At 41.6% G+C, this 23621-nt stretch overlaps 1 protein-coding gene across 9 annotated transcripts in view; it reads right to left on the bottom strand.

Annotated features, from left to right (window-relative positions):
- pemt (phosphatidylethanolamine N-methyltransferase) overlaps positions 1-23621 on the bottom strand; it is a 79445-nt gene that overhangs the window by 22878 nt on the left and 32946 nt on the right. For all 9 annotated transcript variants that reach the window (XM_024386587.2, XM_024386586.2, XM_024386583.2 and 6 more), the window contains 3 exons: positions 19281-19396; positions 7711-7856; positions 900-1011 (listed from right to left, as the gene is read on the bottom strand). In XM_024386587.2, coding sequence (XP_024242355.1) covers positions 900-1011; positions 7711-7856; positions 19281-19396 — 374 coding nt within the window. The remainder of the gene's footprint in view (positions 1-899; positions 1012-7710; positions 7857-19280; positions 19397-23621) is intronic.

The following is a 23621-nucleotide window of genomic DNA, read 5'->3' as shown; positions in this document are numbered from 1 at the left end:
CGAAGATCACCATGCGTGATACCAAGCATCAGATGTAGGTGTGTAAACCTCGCCGCCATTGGACTCCGAAGCAGTGGAAACGCGTTCTCTGAAGTAATGAATCACACTTCTCCATCTAGCAGTCTGACGGAAGAATTTGGGTTTGCCGGACACCAGGAGAACGCTACCTGCCCCAATGCATAGTTCAAACTGTAAAGTTTGGTAGAGGAAGAATAATGGTCTGGGGCTGTTTTTCATGGTTCAGGCTAGGCGCCCTTAGTTCCAGTAAATCTTAAGGCTACCAACTTTGTGGCAACAGTTTGGGGAACGCCCTTATCTATTTCAGCATGACAATGCCCCGGTGCACAAAGCGAGGTCAATACAGAAACGGTTTGTCGAGATTGGTGTGGAAGAACTTGACTGGCTTGCACAGAGCCCTGACCTCAACCCTATTGAACACCTTTGGGATGAAATGGAATCGCCAAACATCAGCCCGACCTCACTAACGCTTGTGGCTGAATGGAAGCAAGTCCCTGCAGCAATGTTCCAACATCTAGTGGAAAGCCTTCCCAGAAGAGTAGAGGCTGTTATAGCAGCGAAGGGGGTACCAACTCCATATTAATGCCCATGATTTTGGAATGAGATGTTCGATGAGCAGGTGTTCACATACTTTTGGTCATGTAATATATGTCCTACGGAGCCATTGTACAGACTTCCTGTTATGATGAATATTGCTTCAATACAAAGTGAAGTGCTGTCATTATGTCTGGCCTATCAGACAGTGTGAGTGGGTCTGGGACCGGAGAATGATGGGTTTTCAGCTAGCCAAACAAACAAACCAATGCACACACACCTAGCACAAACATACACGCTCTCTCTCGCACCCACAAGCTCTCTCTCTCTCACACACACAGACTTACATGAATGCGAGTCCCAGATAGTTGGCAGTGCTGCCCCAGTACATAGGGTTCTCAGTTACATTGAAGGGGAAACCTTTCACTTTCTCTTCCATCAGGATCCCAAAATAGTCACCTGGAAGAAACACACGGACATAAGATATTCAATACATCACACTACAGGTGACCAGATACACTACCCTCACAAGGCACACTGATAAGCTTTGATATTGCAGATAGATTGTGGCTCTATTAATGTTATTGTCTGCATCATTTCCAATCACCAATATACGCTGAAAAAAATATAAACGCAACATGTAATGTGTTGGTCCATGTTTCATGAGCTGAAGTGAAAGATCCCAGAAATGTTCCATTTGCACAAAAATCTTATTTCATTTTTTTTTTAAATGGCACAAATTTGTTTACTTTCCTGTTAGTGAGCATTTCTCCTTTGCCAAGATAATCCATCCACCTGACAGGTGTGGCATATCAAGAAGCTGTTTAAACAGCATGATCATTACACAGATGCACCTTGTGCTGGGGACAATAAAAAGCCCCTTTGAAATGTGCAGTTTTGTCACACAATACAATGCCACAGGTGTCTCACTTTTTGAAGGAATGTGCAATTAGCATGCTGACTTGAAGGAATATCCACCAGAGCAGTTGCCAGAGAATTGAATGTTAGTTTCTCTAACATAAGCCGACTCCATCGTCATTTTAGAGAACTTGTCAGTATGTCCGACTGGCCTCACAACCGCAGACCACGTGTAACCACACCAGCCAAGGACCTCCACATCCAGCTTCTTCACCTGCGGGATCGTATGAGACGAGCAACCTGAAAAGCTGATGAAACTGAGGAGTATTTCTGTCTGCAATATAGCCCTTTTGTGGGGGAAAAACTAATTCCAATTGGCTGGGCCTGGCTCCCAAGTGGGTGGGCCTATCCCCTCCCAGGCCCACCCAAGGCTGCGCCCCTGCCCAGTCATGTGAAATCCATAGATTAGGGCCCAATTTATTTATTTCAATTGACTGATTTCCTTTTATGAACTGTAACTAAGTAAAACATTTAAATTGTTGCATGTTGAGTTTATATTTTTCAGTATATTTCTTTGTAAATATATAGTAAATATATTATTTGAAATACTGTACATATATTTTTAAACAACCCCTCCCCTAATTGAAGTAAACTAAATGGACAACAATACTTGGGTTTCTTCGCCCAGCTTATAAATACTATATACATTTTGCAGACCGTATATTTTACAACAGTTATATTTTGTTTGTTTTTAGTCTGAGCCGTCAACTACCCTTAACCCCTCCCATCTATCTCTTAAGACCATCCAGTTGATTTCTAACTGCCATATATGTATTTTCCACTCTGTGCTGTGATGTTTTACAAAGGTTCTGAACCTTTATATGCTCATAGTTTCTACAGATTGCAAATTAAATAAATATTTTTGCTAAGAGTTGTATTATATTACTGATTGATTGACTATTACTTTTCAAATCCCCCAGAAGTGCTCTTTTCAGAGTTAGCTCCTAATAAATGTTGCTATTTTTTTTTTTACCATTCCTGAACCTTCGACCAAAAACAAGCTACATATGAGCAGTACCAAAACAAGTGATCTAATGGTTCTGTCTCTTTGCAGCAAAATCTGCAGAGCTGGGATGGTTGTATCCCCCCCGTATATACAGTGCCTTGCGAAAGTATTTGGCCCCCTTGAACTTTGCGACCTTTTGCCACATTTCAGGCTTCAAACATAAAGATATAAAACTGTATTTTTTTGTGAAGAATCAACAACAAGTGGGACACAATCATGAAGTGGAACGACATTTATTTGATATTTCAAACTTTTTTAACAAATCAAAAACTGAAGAATTGGGCGTGCAAAATTATTCAGCCCCCTTAAGTTAATACTTTGTAGCGCCACCTTTTGCTGCGATTACAGCTGTAAGTCGCTTGGGGTATGTCTCTATCAGTTTTGCACACGAGAGACTGAAATTTTTTCCCATTCCTCCTTGCAAAACAGCTCGAGCTCAGTGAGGTTGGATGGAGAGCATTTGTGAACAGCAGTTTTCAGTTCTTTCCACAGATTCTCGATTGGATTCAGGTCTGGACTTTGACTTGGCCATTCTAACACCTGGATATGTTTATTTTTGAACCATTCCATTGTAGATTTTGCTTTATGTTTTGGATCATTGTCTTGTTGGAAGACAAATCTCCGTCCCAGTCTCAGGTCTTTTGCAGACTCCATCAGGTTTTCTTCCAGAATGGAACCAGAATTATGGTTGGTTTGGCAACATCTCTGGATTTTTGCATTAGGGTGAGGAGGGGTATACTATGAATTTACAGTTGAAGTCGGAAGTTTACATACACTTAGGTTGGAGTCATTAAAACTTGTTTTTCAACCACAACACACATTTCTTGTTAACAAACTATAGTTTTGGCAAGTCGGTTAGGACATCTACTTTGTGCATGACACAAGTCATTTTTCCAACAATTGTTTACAGACAGATTATTTCACTGTATCACAATTCCAGTGGGTCAGAAGTTTACATACACTAAGTTGACTGTGCCTTTAAACAGCTTGGAAAATCCCAGAAAATGATGTCTTGGCTTTAGAAGTTTCTGATAGGCTAGTTGACATAATTTGGGACAATCGAAGGTGTACCTGTGAATGTATTTCAAGGCCTACCTTCAAACTCAGTGCCTGTTTGCTTGACATCATGGGAAATATCAAAAGAAATCAGCCAAGACCTCAGAAAAACTATTGTAGACCTCCACATGTCTGGTGCATCCTTGGGAGCAATTTCCCTTAAAGTACCACGTTCATCTGTACAAACAATAGTACGCAAGTATAAACACCATGGGAACAAGCAGCCGTCATACCGCTCAGGAAAGAGACGCGTTCTGTCCTAGAGATGAACGTACTTTGGTGCGAAAAGTGCAAATCAATCCCAGAACAACAGCAAAGGACCTTGTGGAGATGCTGGAGGAAACAGGTACAAAAGTATCTATATCCACAGTAAAACGAGTCCTATATTAACATAACCTGAAAGGCCGCTCAGCAAGGAAGAAGCCACTGCTCCAAAACCGCCAAATGAAAAGCCAGACTTCGGTTTGCAACTGCACATGGGGACAAATATCGTACTTTTTGGAGAAATGTCCTCATGTCTGATGAAACAAAAATAGAACTGTTTGGCCATAATGACCATCATTATGTTTGGAGGAAAAAGGGGGATGCTTGCAAGCTGAAGAACACCATCCCAACCGTGAAGCACGGGAGTGGCAGCATCATGTTGTGGGGGTGATTTGCTGCAGGAGGGACTGGTGCACTTCACAAAATAGATGGCATCATGATGATGGAAAATTATGTGGATATATTGAAGCAACATCTCAAGACATCAGTCAGGAAGTTAAAGCTTGGTCGCAAATGGGTCTTCCAAATGCACAATGACCCAAAGTTGTGGCAAAATGGCTTAAGGTCAATAAAGTCAAGGTTTTGGAGTGGCCATCACAAAGCCCTGACCTCAATCCTATAGAACATTTGTGGGCAGAACTGAAAAAGCGTGTGCCGGCAAGGAGGCCTACAGATCTGACTCAGTTACACCAGCGTGATGGGATGGGATGAAATGTGATTTTAGCTTCTAAAATGTGAGATTTGGGTTTTCATAAGGTAGGGCTCTGCTCAAATCAGTGGCCAGCCCCTGTGACCCCACATGGGCTATAAAACTTTTCAAACACGCCCTCCTCTCCCTTCCTATATAAAGCCTTGACGACAATATAACCTCCTGTTCCAAAGATGTGGGGACAACGGTCCGATGTCAGAATGGTTCAGATAATAACTACAGAACAAAGCAAACATCAGCGTGAGCTTTGGCTGCGAATGGTAAGAACTTTGAACTCTTATTCACTACAGAAGTGATACCTCCTAGCTGAGTTAGCAACAGCCGCTGCAAACGAGGGTTAGGAAGGAACAGACAGAGTATCCCGTCTACCACACAACGGCGTTACTACAACATATCCAATTGACAACCAGAGACATTCTTCAAAGGACAAAGGACTCGGTTGGACAACACGGCCTTCCATCTACCACCAACCTACCGAAGCGCAGCTCAGAGTAAATATTTATTGCATTTTCCTTTTCCAAATGGGCGGTAATTTAGAAAGCATAAGACACTGTATTTACGATAGCACAGCTTTTCCCTTTGTTCTTCAGTCTTCCCACTCTTTCACTCAAACCCAGCCCCTTTTATTTTGTGTAGCAAGCTGTCATATCTGTTCCGCCCACTAGGGACATTTTCCTTTATGACGTAATTTGTAATCAAGTTATGATTTAATTATGTGTAATTGTGTGATTAGTTAGGTATTTAGTAAATAAATAATTAAACCCAATTTTGTATTGCTGATTCAACTTGTTAGCCAGGGTTCATGCAGATAACCAAGAATTTACAACTTTCAGATGAGACTGAATTAAGATGACGATTAATATTGACTGCTATTGATGTAAAATCTTATTAGGTCTTTAAGAGTTTATTCGGAAGATAACAGCTCTATAAATATTGGTGGCCGACTCTCTAGTTTGTTAATTAAGTAATTGAGGTTACACTAAAGTAAGGTGTAGGCTGAGGCATTGCTCAGTGTAACTGGAGAACCCGCATGGCTTCGACTGCAGTGTGAATTATTTTCCATGCAAACAGTACCTCTCTAAGTAAAACAGACAAGTTGATCTTTTCTAATTCACACAGATGGCCATTTTCATTTTCTCTTTAAAATGCCAAATGTAAGAAGAGGCAGGTAAATACATGTTTTTATATATAATGGGTTACATTATGTAGTCTGTGTGATAGACTTACATCAACAAATCTTTGCTGAATAGAAACCTGGCTTTTAGGGGGTCATAACAAAACCATGGTAAGCTAAATTGACTTTCTCTGCGTCACTTTAGAAGATAACTATATTTTTCAATTTGGTTACGAGACTTCAAACCCAGATTTGTTGACAAATGACCAAAGTCACTGAAGGAGGGTTTCTTTACAGTAGACTACATTATCTAGAGACTCCAAGCCCCCCCACCAAACTGATGTGGTTCTGCTTTATGTATTCTTTGAGTAGTAGAAATACCGGTCTCTTGACGTAAAAAAAAAACTAATGACACTCAGCATTCACATGATGGCTTAAAGGTGAAAAATATAAGTGATAAAGAGTTTCAGAGAAAAACATGAATGCAAGAGCTGTGGTATATGGACAAAAACCCATTAGAATGATACGTTTATAACAATAATGTGCACCTCCGTTACTTTTTTACATTACCCTTAAAACTACTACTAATTTGAATGGCATTGCTATCAACGTACCCATTAGCAATTGGCCATATTAGCAGACTTAATTCATTTCAAACATCACATTTCCGTATAGGTAACTATTTATATTTACTGACATCCTCGATAAGTGGTCAGTTCGGTCGTCACGATAATTTTCTGTTTATCATCCCCGCTCTTATGAACACAATTTCGAAAAAGGTGTAGCTGCACGCACCCAACATGACCTTTTTAGAGGTTTGGAGGCCCCACAAACACTTACTCTCTTCGGAATCACCTCAAAACGCACTAGTCGGTTTACCTCCCCTCATGTCAATTGGTATGTTATTCGTCCTAGTCTCCCCACCTAAAAATCCACCTCCACCCGTTACGAGGATAAACACTAACTTCATAAACAGCCATCATTGTTCACTTAGCTGCTCCACAGCCAATGGGCTTGGTTTCACTTTAGGAGCTATGGCACTGTAGCTCATTCTAAATCACAGTTACCCACTCACACCTTATAGCAGTAACCGCTGCATGATTTGATTATTCCAAGCGTAATGTTGACACCTTTATCTTCCTTCAGGGCCTATTGACCTCCGCAGTAGAAGACATAAAAAAGAAACATAGAAACTGACAGAAGAATTGGACGCAGGAGCTTCAAAACATTGTGGGATTCAGAGTGAGTCAACATTGAGTTATAGTTATTTTTAAACAAGCTCTGAGGCAGGGAGAAAAAGGGACCTGAGCAATACAAACACATTTAAACAACAACAAGAGGCCTTAGGAGGACAACATACTGAGTGTGAACAGAGGCTGAGTAAGCAGCTGAGCCCTATGGGTGTTTGATATCAAATCATAGAGCGGCGTAAAATCACAGGGCAGCATGTAGCCTAGCGGGCCAGTAACCGAAAAGTCGCTGTGTTATATTGAAAGTGGCTAATATTGCGTTGATTCAATCACAATTCCAACAGTAGAGCGAAACGTTGATATTGTTAACTAAAGGGGGAAACTCTAGAAAGTTGAGTGAAGTTTTAATTTCTTCTGTGCGGCAGTCTGAGGGGAGCTGCAGGCCCGCAGTCTAGAGGTAACATTGGTAGTAGTTGCCAGGCGCACCAGTTTGAGTGTGTCAAGAACTGCAATGCTGCTGGGTATCAAGAATGGTCCACTACCCAAAGGACAGCATTGAAGTCGAGATGGGCCCTGTGGAATGCTTTCAACACCTTACAGAGTTCATGCCCTGATTAATTGAAGCAGTTCTGAGGGCAAAAGGGGCGAAACTCAATATTAGGAAGGTGTTCCTAATTCTTTGGACTCTCAGTGTACATGTATTAAAAGAAACTCCCCACACACTGCACTTTTTAAGTCTTATGTATTTACTGTGCTAACGCCAAGTCTCACAACCTTTCTGCGAGAGCACAGCATTTGCACATATGTCACCACAATAAAAACAAATGAAACACAAATTTAAGAAAAATAATAGGTCTATAATATATTCTGAAAAGCAGTGGAGAGAAACTTTAAGACCCACCCAGGAAGGTCCCGGTGAATCCGAGAGCCAGGAAGCTGGTGACCACCAAGACAGAGCCCAGGGCCATGAGAGCTGCCCCCGTGTAGAACACCTCTGGGCTGGCCATCACCTCCCACCTCGCCTGGGCCTTCATCGCCACTGTCATACTGGAGAGAGAGAAGGGGCGTGGGGGAGAAGGGGAGGATTAAGGGATAGGAAGAGGTAAAGGTGCAGATGGAGAGGAGGAAAAGAGGAGATGAAAGAACAGAGAGAAAGAGAAGCGAAGGGAGATGAGAGAGAAGAGAGAAGGAAGAACAGAGAAGAAGCAAAGGGAGATGAGAGAGAAGTAGAGAGAGACGAGAGAAGGAAGAACAGAGAAGAAGGGGGAAAGGGGAGACAAGGCTAGACATTAGCAGGCAGCCTGGTTTTTGTTAACATAATCATACATATGAAACAGGAGAGATGATTCAACATGTATGTCAATGAAGTACGCAAAGCTGGCCTAGTTTCTTAAGGTCAACACATCACTGAAATTAAACTTGGGTTAATGTTTTGTTGAGAAGAGCAAGCACAAACAATTTAAGCAATGTATCTGATAATGATGGCCAAAAGTAAACTTTCCCAGGGGTTTGGATTGAAAAACACATACTGTGTATACTCTGAGCCCTCGACGCACAGTACCCATAACATGTTTAGAGTTTCATGATAAATGATCAGGGAACACCAGCGATATAACGGAGAATGATCTTGATTACATTTAATATCAAAGTACACAGTAAAACTTTGAAGGACTCCCAACTTAACCCATGATCTGATAAGAAAACGTTTCCCATGACTTTATTTGGTTGTGATTTATTTGCTGTTGTCATGGACACTAAGCAACAGGCTCTCACAGTCTCACTGCAGAATTAGACTTTCATCTACTTTGTCCAAACATTACATTTCGAAGTTGGTTGTTGCTCCTACTGTTCTGTATCATTCCATTTCTCCAAATGTAAACATTTTTAAAAGTTAAGGCACTCATTCTGAATGGGTAAGGTAAGGGTTAAGGTTTGGGATAGGGCTTAAACAAAAAAATTAAAAGCAGTTTCCACGACTGGGATCATGTACCACCCCCATTCACAACGCCCTAATAAAACCATAGCCTACATGATGGAAATAGCGCTCACTGTTGCATCTAGTGGCCAGTTTTGAAAGCATTTCCCGACATCCTCAGGACATGGATAGACATCCAACTTCGACGTCAATCTTGAACTATCTCCCTGAGTTGATGTCAACCAGACAGAGTTTAAAGGTGACATTCATTTTTCTTGTTATTTTCACACAAAAAAAGCTGGTGACAAATGACAGACAGAAACTTACCTTCAACTGAAGCAAAAATAATGAACAATGACCAATGAAAATGACAGTAAGAGAGAATGACAAAAACAGTGAGTTACACCTCCCCTTCCATCTCAAATCACAGCTGCCACAGTGAGTCTTCGGCAGCAGGTGTTCCTACCAGGATCCCAGCACCCACACACAATTCCTGGTAGTCTGCCTTTGAAGTTGAATGCAAATGCAACAGAAATGTGCACATCACAACAACACAGACCCTCCTGCCAGCTTTCCTAACCTAGTTTTCTTCTGATACCAACCTAGTTTCCCCTTATGGTCTGGCAAATAGTTTTCCATACATAATGTACGCAAGCACAAACAAAAGCTATGCCCAATGCCTTATTAAGGACCTTTATGTTGGTGTTTCCTTTATTTTGTCAGTTACCTATACATACACACATGCACAAACAAAAGCTACACACGCAGACACAGGTAAGCATGGAACGGATGGGGATTAAGAAACAGAAGGAATGACGAATCTCCAGATTCGTAGAGAAGAGTCAGCCGGGATGTAGCTTCAATCTCATATTTTCTAGGTCTCTGGGCCACTATGTCAGCTAGGAGTCATTATGAATAAAAAAAGTGAACTAAACCCACTCCAAACCCTCTTAGAACACAGGCAGAGACAAGACGTCCGACAAAATATCCGACAAGACAACACATACTGTATGAGTCTTCATCGACATGTAGCATGTTTTCACTCTTACTAATACACAGCTATAGAACACAACAGACATGATGAATAACTAGACAATCGAAGCATATTCTTTAATTGAAAAGGGACCTGTTTTCGTGCAGTGCATTGATTTATCGCAACTGTTTTTGTCCTTGAAGAAAATATCAGAGCTGGAAAAATTTACTACTAATAATAATACTAGTGGGCCATTTTCCCTACACCATATACACTGAGTGTACAAAACATTAGGAACACCTTCCTAATATGGAGTTGCACCCCCTTTAGCCCTCAGAAAAGCCTCAATTCGTCAGGGCTGTACAAGGTGTCGAAAGCGTTCCACAGGGATGCTGGCCCATGTTGACTCAAATGCTTTCCACAGTTGTGTCAAGTTGACTGGATGTCCATTGTGTGGTGGAGCATTCTTGATACACACAGGTAACTGTTGAGCATGAAAAACCCAGCAGCATTGCGCTTGGCACCAACTACCATACCCCTTTCAAAAGGCACTTCAAATCTTCTGTCTTGTCCATTCATCCTCTGAATGGCACACACACAGTGAATTTGGAATGTATTCAGACCCCTTCACTTTTTCCACATTTTGTTACGTGGATTAAATTGTCCCCCCCATCAATCTACACACAATACCCCATAATGACAAAACAAACACAGGATTTCAGAGAAGTATTTAAAAAAGGTAATATCACATTTAAGTATTCAAACCTTTTACTCAGTACTTTGTTGAAGCACCTTTGGAAGCAATTACAGCCTTGAGTCTTCTTGGGTGTGACGCTACAAGCTTGGCACACCTGTATTTGGGGAGTTTCTCTCTTCTCCGCAGATCCTCTCAAGCTCTGTCAGGTTGGATGGGGAGCGTCGCCGCAATGCTATTTTCCTATTTCTCCAGAGATGTTCGATCGGGTTCAAGTCCGGGGTCTGGCTGGGCTACTCGAGGACATTCAGAGATTTGTTCCAAAGTAACTCCTGCGTTGTCTTGGCTGTGTTGGAAGAACCTTTGCCCCAGTCTGAGGTCCTGAGCGCTCTGGAGAAGGTTTTCATCAAGGATTTCTCTGTACTTTGCTTTGCTCTGTTCATCTTTCCCTCGATCCTAACTAGTCTCCCAGTCCCTTAAAAACATCCCCACAGCATGATGCTGCCACCACCATGATTCACCGTAGGGATGGTGCCAGGTTTCCTCCAGATGTGACACTTGGCATTTAGGCCAAAAAGATCAATCTTGGATTCATCAGACCAGAGAATCTTGTTTCTCATGGTCTAAGAGTCTTTAGGTGCCTTTTGGAAAACTCTAAACGGGCTGTCATCGCCACAGATGATCTCTAGAGCGCTGTCACTGACCATTGGGTTCATGGCAGTGGTGTAAAGTACTTAAGTACTTAAGTAAAAATACTTGAAAGCACTAATTAATAGTTTTTTTGGGTATCTGTACTTTACTTTGACTTCACTACCATCCTTAAGAAAATAATGTACTTTTTACTTCATACATTTTCCTTGACACCCAAAAGTACTCATTTTGAATGCTTAGCAAGACAGGAAAATGGTCCAGTTCACGCACTTAAGAGAACATCCCTGGTCATCCCTACTGCCTCGGATCTGGCGGACTCACTAAACACATATGCTTTGTTTGTAAATTACAGTACCAGTCAAAAGTTTGGACACACCTACTCATTCAAGGGTTTTTATTTATTTTTACTATTTTCTAAATTGTAGCATAATAGTGAAGACATCAAAAACAATGAAATAACACATGGAATCATGTAGTAAGCAAAAAAGTATATTTTATATATGAGAGTCTTCAAAGTAACCACCCTTTGACAGTTTTGCATACTCTTGGCATTCTCTCAACCAGCTTCATGCTTCAAAGAAACCACTATTAAAGGACACCAATAATAAGAAGAGACTAGCTTGGGCCAAGAAATATGAGCAATGGACATTGGACCATTGGAAATCTGTCTATTGGTCTGATGAATTCAAATTTGAGACTTTTGGTTCCAACCGCCCTGTCTTTGTGAGACGCAGAGTAGGTGAACAGATGATCTCTGCATGTGAGGTTCCCACCGTGAAGCACGGAGGTGGTGTGATGGTCCTTTGCTGGTGACTGTCTGTTATTTACTTAGAATTCAAGGCACATTTTACAAGCATGGCTACCACAGCATTTTGCAGCGATAAGCCATCCCATCTGGTTTGCACTTAGTGGGACTATCATTTGTTTTCAACAGGACAATGACCCAACACACCTCCAGGCTGTGTAAGAGCTATTTGACCAAGGAGAGTGATGGAGTGCTTCATCAGATGACCTGGCCTCCACAGTCACCTGACCTCAACCCAATTAACATGGTTTGAGAGAAGTTGAACCACAGAGTGAAGGAAAAGCAGCCAACAAGTGCTCAGCATATGTGGGAACTCCTTTAATACTGTTGGCATTCCAGGTGAAGCTGGTTGAGAGAATGCTAATAGTGTGCAAAGCTGTCATCAAGGCAAAGGGTGGCTACTTTAATAATCTCAAATTATTTGTTTAACACTTTTTTGGTTACTACATGATTCCATGTGTTATTTCATAGTTTGTCTTCACTATTATTCTACAATGCAGAAAATAGTAAAAAATTAAGAAAAATGGAATGAGTAGGTGTCCAAACCTTTGACAGGTACTGTATATATAATTTTTCTTCCACTTTGACATAACAGAGTACTTGGCAAAGATTGTTAACAAAAAATGACAATTAAATCCATTTTAATCCCACTTTGTAACACAAAATGTGAAGAAATCCAAGGGGTCTGAATACTTTTGTAAGGCACTCGATACTTTTACAAGGCACTCTCGCAGCTTGAGACTCCTGTCACTTGGTTGACTGAATAGGGTCTCCTGAGGCACAGAAAGTTGTCATGGTACCTTAGGTGTTAAACATAACAGATTTGATAAACATACGCCCCACTCAAGAGAGTGAGTCATCATACTGCAACAATAAAAAGTTAGACCTGATTATAACAGCATCTTGAAGCAGCATCTGAAGGAAACTGGGATGTCGAGAAGGTGAGTAGTGAACATTTTTTCTCTGACATTGAGATACATACAGTAGTTTCAACAGTTCAAAAGAACCTTCAATTCTTCGGTCCCATCATGAGAGACTGAGAGCGAGCATAGCATAGATGTGAATGAACAGTGGAGATCAAAAGAAATAACCGTTATCCTATGAAGGAAGGGATTTATTGATTACTTTATTGATTTATCGTTTCTCATCAAACGTTTCCTGTGAGTTGGAGAAATACAGAAGCTGGAATAGGCAGGAGAGGCTGAGTCTGGGGAGTTTGGGGGGGGAATAGCTTCTCTTGAGGACAGCAGGGTTTTCATTTAGACACAGAACGCTGTGGACGGTTCATAATAATGTCCAGAACAGAGCGAATGGCATCAAACATTACCGCGAGCCCGTCCTACCCAGGTTAAGGTGCCAGCAACCTCCTGTGGTGGGATGTGAATATTGAACCTCATATGATGTTAAGGTCCACAGAAGAAAAAGACAAAACACCGTCAAACACTGAAGCATCTACAAACACCATTACAACCAAAGCCTCTATGCAACTACTACAACTATTGCTTCTTATAACCAGACCCTTGAATAACTTAATTTAAGACAGCTATACCTGTATACACTATTGAGAGAGGTGAATGGGGGACTCGTATACTCAATGGAGGCACAGACCACTCGGAGGTGTTACAGTGCCTTGCGAAAGTATTCGGCCCCCTTGAACTTTGCGACCTTTTGCCACATTTCAGGCTTCAAACATAAAAGATATAAAACTGTATTTTTTGTGAAGAATCAACAACAAGTGGGACACAATCATGAAGTGGAACGACATTTATTGGATATTTCAAACTTTTTTAACAAATCAAAAACTGACAAATTGGGCGTGCAAAATTATTCAGCCCCCTTAAGTTAATACTTTGTAGAGCCACCTTTTGCTGCGATTACAGCTGTAAGTCGCTTGGGGTATGTCTCTATCAGTTTTGCACATCGAGAGACTGACATTTTTTCCCATTCCTCCTTGCAAAACAGCTCGAGCTCAGTGAGGTTGGATGGAGAGCATTTGTGAACAGCAGTTTTCAGTTCTTTCCACAGATTCTCGATTGGATTCAGGTCTGGACTTTGAGTTGGCCATTCTAACACCTGGATATGTTTATTTTTGAACCATTACATTGTAGATTTTGCTTTATGTTTTGGATCATTGTCTTGTTGGAAGACAAATCTCCGTCCCAGTCTCAGGTCTTTTGCAGACTCCATCAGGTTTTCTTCCAGAATGGTCCTTTATTTGGCTCCATCCATCTTCCCATCAATTTTAACCATCTTCCCTGTCCCTGCTGAAGAAAAGCAGGCCCAAACCATGATGCTGCCACCACCATGTTTGACAGTGGGGATGGTGTGTTCAGGGTGATGAGCTGTGTTGCTTTTACGCCAAACATAACATTTTGCATTGTTGCCAAAAAGTTCAATTTTGGTTTCATCTGACCAGAGCACCTTCTTCCACATGTTTGGTGTGTCTCCCAGGTGGCTTGTGGCAAACTTTAAACGACACTTTTTATGGATATCTTTAAGAAATGGCTTTCTTCTTGCCACTCTTCCATAAAGGCCAGATTTGTGCAATATACGACTGATTGTTGTCCTATGGACAGAGTCTCCCACCTCAGCTGTAGATCTCTGCAGTTCATCCAGAGTGATTATGGGCCTCTTAGCTGCATCGCTGATCAGTCTTCTCCTTGTATGAGCTTAAAGTTTAGAGGGACGGCCAGGTCTTGGTAGATTTGCAGTGGTCTGATACTCCTTCCATTTCAATATTATCGCTTGCACAGTGCTCCTTGGGATGTTTAAAGCTTGGGAAATCTTTTTGTATCCAAATCCGGCTTTAAACTTCTTCACAACAGTATCTCGGACCTGCCTGGTGTGTTCCTTGTTCTTCATGATGCTCTCTGCGCTTTTAACGGACCTCTGAGACTATCACAGTGCAGGTGCATTTATACGGAGACTTGATTACACACAGGTGGATTGTATTTATCATCATTAGTCATTTAGGTCAACATTGGATCATTCAGAGATCCTCACTGAACTTCTGGAGAGAGTTTGCTGCACTGAAAGTAAAGGGGCTGAATAATTTTGCACGCCCAATTTTTCAGTTTTTGATTTGTTAAAAAAGTTTGAAATATCCAATAAATGTCGTTCCACTTCATGATTGTGTCCCACTTGTTGTTGATTCTTCACAAAAAAATACAGTTTTATATCTTTATGTTTGAAGCCTGAAATGTGGCAAAAGGTCGCAAAGTTCAAGGGGGCCGAATACTTTCTTCTTTTTCTTATCTTCTTTTTTTTACCTCAATTTACACACAATACCCCATAACGACAAAGAAAAAAACAATGTTATCCATTTTAGAAATCAGGCTGTAATGTAACATGTGGTAAAGGTCAAGGGCTCTGAATTATTTCCGTATGCACTGTAAATGTTTATGAAAACTTGAAAGCACTCTGGTGCCAGTACAGCACAAAGGGTCCCTCATCCTCGTTTGAGCTTTTAGGGCTCATAAACTGGTAAAGTCCTAATAATCTAGACACTTCAATCGAGTCATCATCAAGGGAGTCTAAATCAAGAGCTCTTAGAGAATTATAGTGCTGTTCATAGGCATTGATTTGTTTTTTATATACTACCGTTCAAAAGTTTGGGGTGACTTAGAAATGTCCTTGTTTTTGAAAGAAAAGGACATTTTTTGTCCATTAAAATAACATCAAATTGATCAGAAATACAGTGTAGACATTGTTAATGTTGTAAATGACTATTATAGCTGGAAACGGCAGATTATTTATGATTATCAACAAAGGCATACAGAGGCCCATTATCAGCAACCATCACTCCTGTGTTCAAGTGGTACGTTGTGTTAGCCAATCCAAGTTTATAATTTTAGAAGGCTAATTGATCATTAGAAAACCCTTTTGCAATTATGTTAGCACAGCTGAAAGTTGTTGTTCTGATTAAAGAAGCAATAAAACTGGCCTTCTTTAGACTAGTTGAGTATCTGGAGCATCAGCATTTGTGGGTTCGATTACAGGCTCAAAAAGGCCATAAACAAAGACCTTTCTCCTGAAACTCTTCAGTCTATTCTTGTTCTGAGAAAGGAAGGCTATTCCATGCGAGAAATTGCCAAAAAACTGAAGATCTCGTAAAATGCTCTGTGCTACTCCCTTCACAGAACAGAGCAAACTGTCTCTAAACAGAATAGAAAGAGGAGTGGGAGGCCCCGGTGCACAACTGAGCAAGAGGACAAGTACATTAGAGTGTCTAGTTTGAGAAACAGACGCCTCACAAGTCCTCAACTGGCAGCTTCATTAAATAGTGCCTGCAAAACACCAGTCTCAACATCAATAGTGAAGAGGTGACTCCGGGATGCTGGCCTTCTAGGCAGAGTTGCAAAGAAAATGCCAGATCTCATCCTGGGCAATAAAAATAAGATTAAGATGGGCAAAAGAACACAGACACTGGACAGAGGAACCTCTTCACTGTTGTAAATAGTCATTTACAACATTAACAATGTCTACACTGTATTTGTTAAATAAATAAATAAAAAAGTCAATTTAAGTATTTCAGAAACAAGGACATTTCTAAGGGACCCCAAACTTTTGAATGGCAGTGTATATATAATGTATTCCTATCTCATCCCTAAAAGGTCAGAGGGAACAATCATTCACAAACGTCTTCTTTAAAAATGCTAATTTATTAAGTTCTCCATGGCTCGGTTAGTGTTATTGTTGTTGACTGGTGCCCACAGGGAGGTGGTGACAAAATAGCTGTGGCGTTGCAGGCAAGAGGGACTGGCATGGCTTTTCGAAAATTAGCGTGGCATTCATGCAATTATTCACAATCTTGTTGCGTGTGTGTGTGTGTGTGTGTGTGCACGAGTGCGTGCGCATGAGTGTTTATCTTCATATAAGCTGTGCATGTCCGTGGTGCTTGTGTGTGTGTACACAAACTAACTTTCTAACTCTAGGATACTCAGAGCTCAGACGCACCATGCTGGGACAGAAGGGTTTTGTCAGCGACAGACAAAGCCACGAGGTGAGCTAGCGAGAGTGTGTGTGTTGTGCAATTGAAGAGGTCAGGTCACGCTACTCTAACTTAAGGGTTTAACACACTGCTCCATCTGTCAATCTCTGTTCATTCAGTACGTCAGAGGTGAATGCTGGAAATTGAAACTGTCAGATAAATTGGTGTTGGGTACTTTCTGAATACGTCTTTCAAAACCAGCTCTGCCTACCAGGAAAAAAGGAGCACACCCTCCACCCCTACTCACCCCTCACGACCAGGTTAGTGCAAGGACAGTCTTGGGGTGGGAAAGCCATCCATTCCAGGAAACTAGAAGTAACTTGTGCAACATTTAGTTTCACTAACTAAAAGTGGGTCTGTCTGTCTAAACTGATGGAGTAAGTCAGACAAGTAGCTCTCTATGAATGGATAGTTACTCCTCACAAACACAAACAGGAAAATACCAGAAGCAGTAAACTGTTGGTCATTCTGTCCAAATATGGAGAGGAGCTTAAAGGTCCATTCATTTCAATGAAAGTTGTATATTTTCCAAAGAGCATTTTCCACTTCAATCATAATGGCCAACTATGCGAATGATTTGGAAAAAGAGTAGAGACAGTCACTTCTTGGGGAAACCCCTAAAGGTCTCTCCACTTTGTGCAAATACTATGTTTCATGTGATACTTGACAAAGATAGATATGGTATTAGCTATGACTTAAAATCACTTTGTCTTGGGAGCCACAGCCTTGAGCTACACTTGTACTCCAACATACTGCAGAAACATACAGCGATTTAGAACTCAAATGTGCATCGCCACGACGGACATTCTGCAGCAGTCACAGGTCACCAGAACAAAAAGTTACCGTTGTACAGCCTTCAGCCATAAGACTGACCATAGGGTGGATTCCACACGACTGGTCACAGCGGAAATTGAAGTGCGAAGAGTGTGACGAAGGAGAAGGCTGTTTTTCCCTTCACTATCAGAGATAAATACAACATAACCTTGATCTACTACCACTCACACAAACGCAAGTAACCACCCCCCCCTACCTGTCTTTAAAGTAAACAAGGAGGATAACAATCACCTCGAGGGAGGGAGAGAGAGATAGAGCGAGTGAGAGCGCAGAGGGAGAGAGAGCGAGAGAGAGCGCAGAGGGAGAGAGAGCGAGAGAGCGCAGAGGGAGAGAGAGCGCAGAGGGAGAGAGAGCGGGAGAGAGAGCAGCAGAGAGAGAAAGCGAGCGAGTGAGAGCGCAGAGAGAGAGCGAGTGAGAGCGCAGAGGGAGAGAGAGCGAGAGAGCGCAGAGGGAGAGAGAGCGCAGGGAGAGAGAGCAGCAGAGAGAGAAAGCGAGCGAGTGAGAGCGCAGAGAGAGCTAGAGAGTGAGAGCGCAGAGAGAGAGCTAGAGAGTGAGAGCGCAGAGAGAGAGCTAGAGAGTGAGAGCGCAGAGAGAGAGAGAGAGCGCAGAGGGAGAGAGAGCGCAGAGGGAGAGAGAGAGCGCAGAGGGAGAGAGCGGGAGAGAGAGCAGCAGAGAGAGAAAGCGAGAGTGAGAGCGCAGAGAGAGAGCTAGAGAGTGAGAGCGCAGAGAGAGAGCTAGAGAGAGTGAGAGCGCAGAGAGAGAGCTAGAGAGAGTGAGAGCGCAGAGAGAGAGCTAGAGAGAGAGCGCAGAGAGAGAGTGAGAGTGCGGCAGAGAGAGAGTGAGAGAGTGAGAGCGCAGAGAGAGAGTGAGAGCGCAGAGAGAGAGAGAGAGAGAGTGCGGCAGAGAGAGAGTGAGAGAGCGCAGAGAGAGAGTGAGAGAGTGCGGCAGAGAGTGAGAGAGTGAGAGTGCAGAGGGAGAGAGAGCGAGAGAGAGTGCGGCAGAGAGAGAGCGAGAGAGAGTGCAGAGGGAGAGAGAGCGAGAGAGAGTGCGGCAGAGAGAGAGCGAGAGAGAGTGCGGCAGAGAGAGAGTGAGAGAGAGCGCAGAGAGAGAGTGAGAGAGTGCGGCAGAGAGTGAGAGAGTGAGAGTGCAGAGGGAGAGAGAGCGAGAGAGAGTGCGGCAGAGAGAGAGCGAGAGAGAGTGCGGCAGAGAGAGAGCGGCAGAGAGAGAGCGAGAGAGAGTGAGAGCACAGAGAGAGAGAGTGAGAGCGCAGAGAGAGAGAGTGAGAGAGTGCGGCAGAGAGAGCTAGAGAGAGTGAGAGCGCAGAGAAAGAGAGAGCGAGAGAGAGAGCTAGAGAGAGTGAGAGCGCAGAGAGAGAGAGTGCGGCAGAGAGAGAGTGCGGCAGAGAGAGAGTGAGGCAGAGAGAGTGCGGCAGAGAGAGAGTGAGGCAGAGAGAGTGCGCAGAGAGAGAGAGCGCAGAGAGAGCAAGCAAGAGCTAGAGAAAGCGAGCGAGAGCTAGAGAAAGCGAGCAAGAGCTGGAGAAAGCGAGCAAGAGAGAGCGCAGAAAGCGCAAGTGCAGAGAGGCAGAGAGCGCAGAAAGATGGGCACCAACCTGTGGCTGCGGTAGACATTGAGGAGGATGATGAGGGTGCCTAGGCAGTAGCAGGCCAGATAGGGACCCCCAAACAGTCTGGTCAAACCTCTCGTACGATGCTCCCAACGCGCCACCTGCAACACAAGTTTTACTTCATGAATAAAGTGCCTTTTTGGTCATATAATATAACTAAATATGTAATAACTAAAATAACTATTTATTTCAACATTGTTATAAAAAGTATAGGTTCAACTTCATAACAAACATGTTTTCCCCATCTCCAGAGATGAAATAAAAAAGGTGACAATTAAAATGACTGGGTTGACCGTAAGAGGGTGGACAATGTCACCTTAATAAATCTGCCATGAATCCACAAGTGACAGGGGGAATAGAAGATTGTTGTGTACAACAGGGAGTGGCAATTGAATGCAAGCTTAACACATGTCTAGCACATCTATGGGCAACAGGGTTGACGTGTCATGCTCGACAGTCAGTTTTCCACCACAAAACAGAAAATAAATAAATATATCTTCAGAAATGACTTTGTCAAAGCAAAACAATAACTCGGGCTTAACAATTACAGTGCCTTCAGAAAGTATTGATAGCCCTTGATTCACTCTGCATTTTGTTGTGTTACAGCCTGAATTCAAAAAGGATCAACAAATTCTCACCTGCAATCTGCACACAATACCCCATAATGACAAAGTGAATGTTTAGACATTTTTGCAAATTTACTTAAATGAAACACAGAAATAATCCATTTACATAACTATTCCCACCACTGAGTCAATACATGTTAGAACATATTTTAAGTATATTTAAAATGACCTAAATTGGAACAATTTTAAATAAATGTAATGCATTTAATGTTCATTTTATTAGCATTTAAGTATATTAAATACATATAAAATCATCTAAATTGAGACACTTTTTTGTACTTAAGTTTATTGTTATTACATTAGATAAAGAGCAAAAAATATATAATATGAAATACAACTTATAAATTAGAAATATACTAAAATGGTATTTGAATCAGAATTCCTGTATTTTCTTTACAAAAAAAGTGCATTTATAATGCGTTTCATGTATACTTCTACAAATACCACTTCTACTCATTAACCACATTAGCTACTGTATTGAGCCATGTAAAGGTTACATTTACAATTAACACTTTTGAGATATATGCACCATTGGGATTTCACACTTTAGTTGTTCACATACATTTTTGGTAATAATTGATCATTTAAAAAAAATGTGGAATGTATATGTAATTAAAATTACTACATTATTCAGTTCTAAAATGAATATCAAAAGATTTGAATAAGCTAAATATGAGAAACAATATCATATTATAAATCAAAACTTCAACTGAAGAAAATGATGCTGGGGAATAAGCCAATGTTTGTGCACATGCATTTTTTTGAGTATGCTTCAAATATATTTTGTGGACATGTAAGTTAAATACGTATTTGAAAGTATACTTAAGTATATTTTCTTGCAATATGAAAAAGTATACTCTCAGGAAGCATGTTCCTCAGCTGTGCAATATCATTGTCACCTTTCTCTGCACTCTTCTGAACAGGAATTCAGAAGGTACTTCAAAACTCATTGGCACTGAAACTACAGTGCCTTGCAAAAGTATTCATCCCCCTTGGATTTATTCACACTTTGTTGTCCTACTGAAAGGGAAATTTGTATCCCAGTGTCTGTTGGAAAGCAGACTGAAATAGGTTTTCCTCTAGGAGTTTAACTATTCCGTTTCTTTTTATCATAAAAACTCCCTAGTTGCAGTCTAAGGCTGTTTGGGCGTTCGTCGCAGTGTTTGGGCGTTCGGGAGTCCCATAGGGCGGCACACAATTGGTCCAGGGTCGTCCGGGTTAGGGGAGGGTCGTTATTTGGTTCATCGCACTCTAGCGACTCCTTGTGACAGTCTTCAGTTGAACTGTGTTTCCTCCAACACATTGGGGCAGCTGGCTTCCTGTTTTGGAGGATGCATGACTCGACCTTCTCCTCTCCTGAGCCCATTGGGGAGTTGCAGCGATGAGACAAAAATGTAACCACAAGATTGGGAGAAAAAGGGAGTAAAAATGTGCAAACCCATAACAGGATGCAGCCACCATCATGCTGGAAAATATGAAGTGGTTCTTAGTGATGTGTTCTGGATTTGGATTTGTCCCAAAATAACACTTTGTATTCAGGACTTAAAAAAAAAAATTGCCACATTATTTGCAGTTTTACTTTAGTCTCTTATTGCAAATAGGATATTTTTTATTCTGTAAAGGCTTCCTTCTTTTCACGCTGTCAATTAGGTTCATATTGTAGAGTAACTACAATATTGTAGAACACAAGTCCACTTTGACAATATGGGGTATTGGTTGTAGGCCAGTAATAAAAACATCTCTCGATGTAATTAATTTTAAATTCAGACTCTAGCACAACAAAATGTGGGAAATGGTCAATGGGTAAATACTTTCTGAAGGCCCTGTTTTAATAATAATAATAATAATAATAATAATAATAATAATAAACTTTTAGGCCTAAGTGCAAAGCCTTATGTTAGCGGCAAATCCAACAACACATCACTGAGTAACTACCTCCTTATTTTCAAGCATGGTAGTGGCTGCATCATGGTATGGGTATGCTTGACATCGGCAAACACTGGGGAGTTTTTCAGGATGAAAAGACATTGGATGGAGCTTAGCACAGGCAAAATCCCAGAGGAAAACATGCATCAGTCTGCTTTTACAACTGACACTGGGAGAGGAATTCACCTTTCAGCAGGACAATAACCTACAACACAAGGTCAAATCTACACTGGAGTTGCTTACCAAGAAGACAATGAATGTTCCAGAGTGGCCAAGTCACAGTTTTGACTTAAATCTCTCTGAAAATCTATGGCAAGACTTTAAAACGTCTGTTTAACCATGATCCCCAACACCTTGACAGAGCTTGAAGAATTATGAAAATAATAAAATGGGAAAATATTGCACAACACAGGTAGCTTATGAGACTTACTTACCCAAGATGACTGTTGTTGGTATTTCTGACATGTATTGACTCGGGGGGTGAATACTTATCTAACCAAGGTATATTAGCATTTAATTTTTCATCCATCTTTAGTCAATGTTAGAATTTACTTTCACTTTGATATTACAGAATATTTGCACCTTGTGTCTGGAACTCTATCGGAGGGATGCGACACCATACTTCCACGAGAAATTTCACCATGTAGTGTTCGGTCTCAGGCAGCGCTCCAGAATATCCCATAAGTGATCAAATGGGTTTACATCTTCATCAAACCATTCAGTGACCACTCGTGCTCTGTGGATAGGGGCATTGTCATCCTATGGGGGCATAGCCATGGTATCCAAAATAATGCCCTGATCAGCAATTTTATACATGCCCCTAAGCATAATGGGATATGAATTGCTTAATTAACTCAGGAACCACATATGTATGGAAGTACCTGCCTTTAATTCCTTTTGTATCCGTCAATTACTAAGTGTTTCCATTATTTTGGCAGTTAACTGTACCTTATATGCTTTATGACAGAAGGTACTATAAATACACAGGTAGATCAAAGCTTTACCACACTGTGTGAATGCATTCTGTGCCAGCACCATTCACAGATTCAATCAAGGCTTAGGTAACAGCCTGGACAGGCCACTCCATCCAGTTACTTACCATGGGTGTATTTCTGACAACAAGGTCCTGGCTCGTCTCTGATATGATGCATTAGGAGCTCTTAAATGTGTTTGTGTGGGCTCTATTACAGGAGGTACTGAGTGTCTTAGTGGGTGCAGGCTCAGTCCCCCGGGGCCCGGTTCTCTGACAGGGCCTTAGAACCAGCCTAATCACCACATGAGATTCATGCCCCGTATTAATGCACGGCCGCGCTCCGTCCCTGTCCCCAGCCCAGGGAAACAGAGGGAACAGAACATGCCCTAATCACATGCATAACTGGCTACACATTAGAACTCCTCCTCCCCTCCTACAGCTATGCTATTTACTGTTTAACCATTTCAGAAAATGAAATTAGAGCATCTGACTTAGATCTTCGATTAGATCCTATTTCTATCTCATCCGATCACACAGACTATACCAGAAATGTCAGCCTTTGACAGTTAGTCTAGATGCACAGTTGATATATAACTAAACAACCAAAAGACAAAACCATTACTGTCTTGTCTAAAAAGCGATACGAATACCTTCTCCCCTGTCAAGGTGAACCTCATCTATAGCACACCGTGGCCGTTGTTCCACTAGACATTTATATTTCAGTCATTTAGCAGATGCTCTTATCCAGAGCAACTTACAGGAAGCCCTGACTAGTCAAAGCCTTGGGGAAAATAATACATG

Source organism: Oncorhynchus tshawytscha, linkage group LG24 (assembly GCF_018296145.1).
Source record: "Oncorhynchus tshawytscha isolate Ot180627B linkage group LG24, Otsh_v2.0, whole genome shotgun sequence".
NCBI lineage: Eukaryota > Metazoa > Chordata > Actinopteri > Salmoniformes > Salmonidae > Oncorhynchus > Oncorhynchus tshawytscha.
Note: the sequence above shows the minus strand (reverse complement) of the source record. Positions and strands in the feature narration are given on the sequence as shown.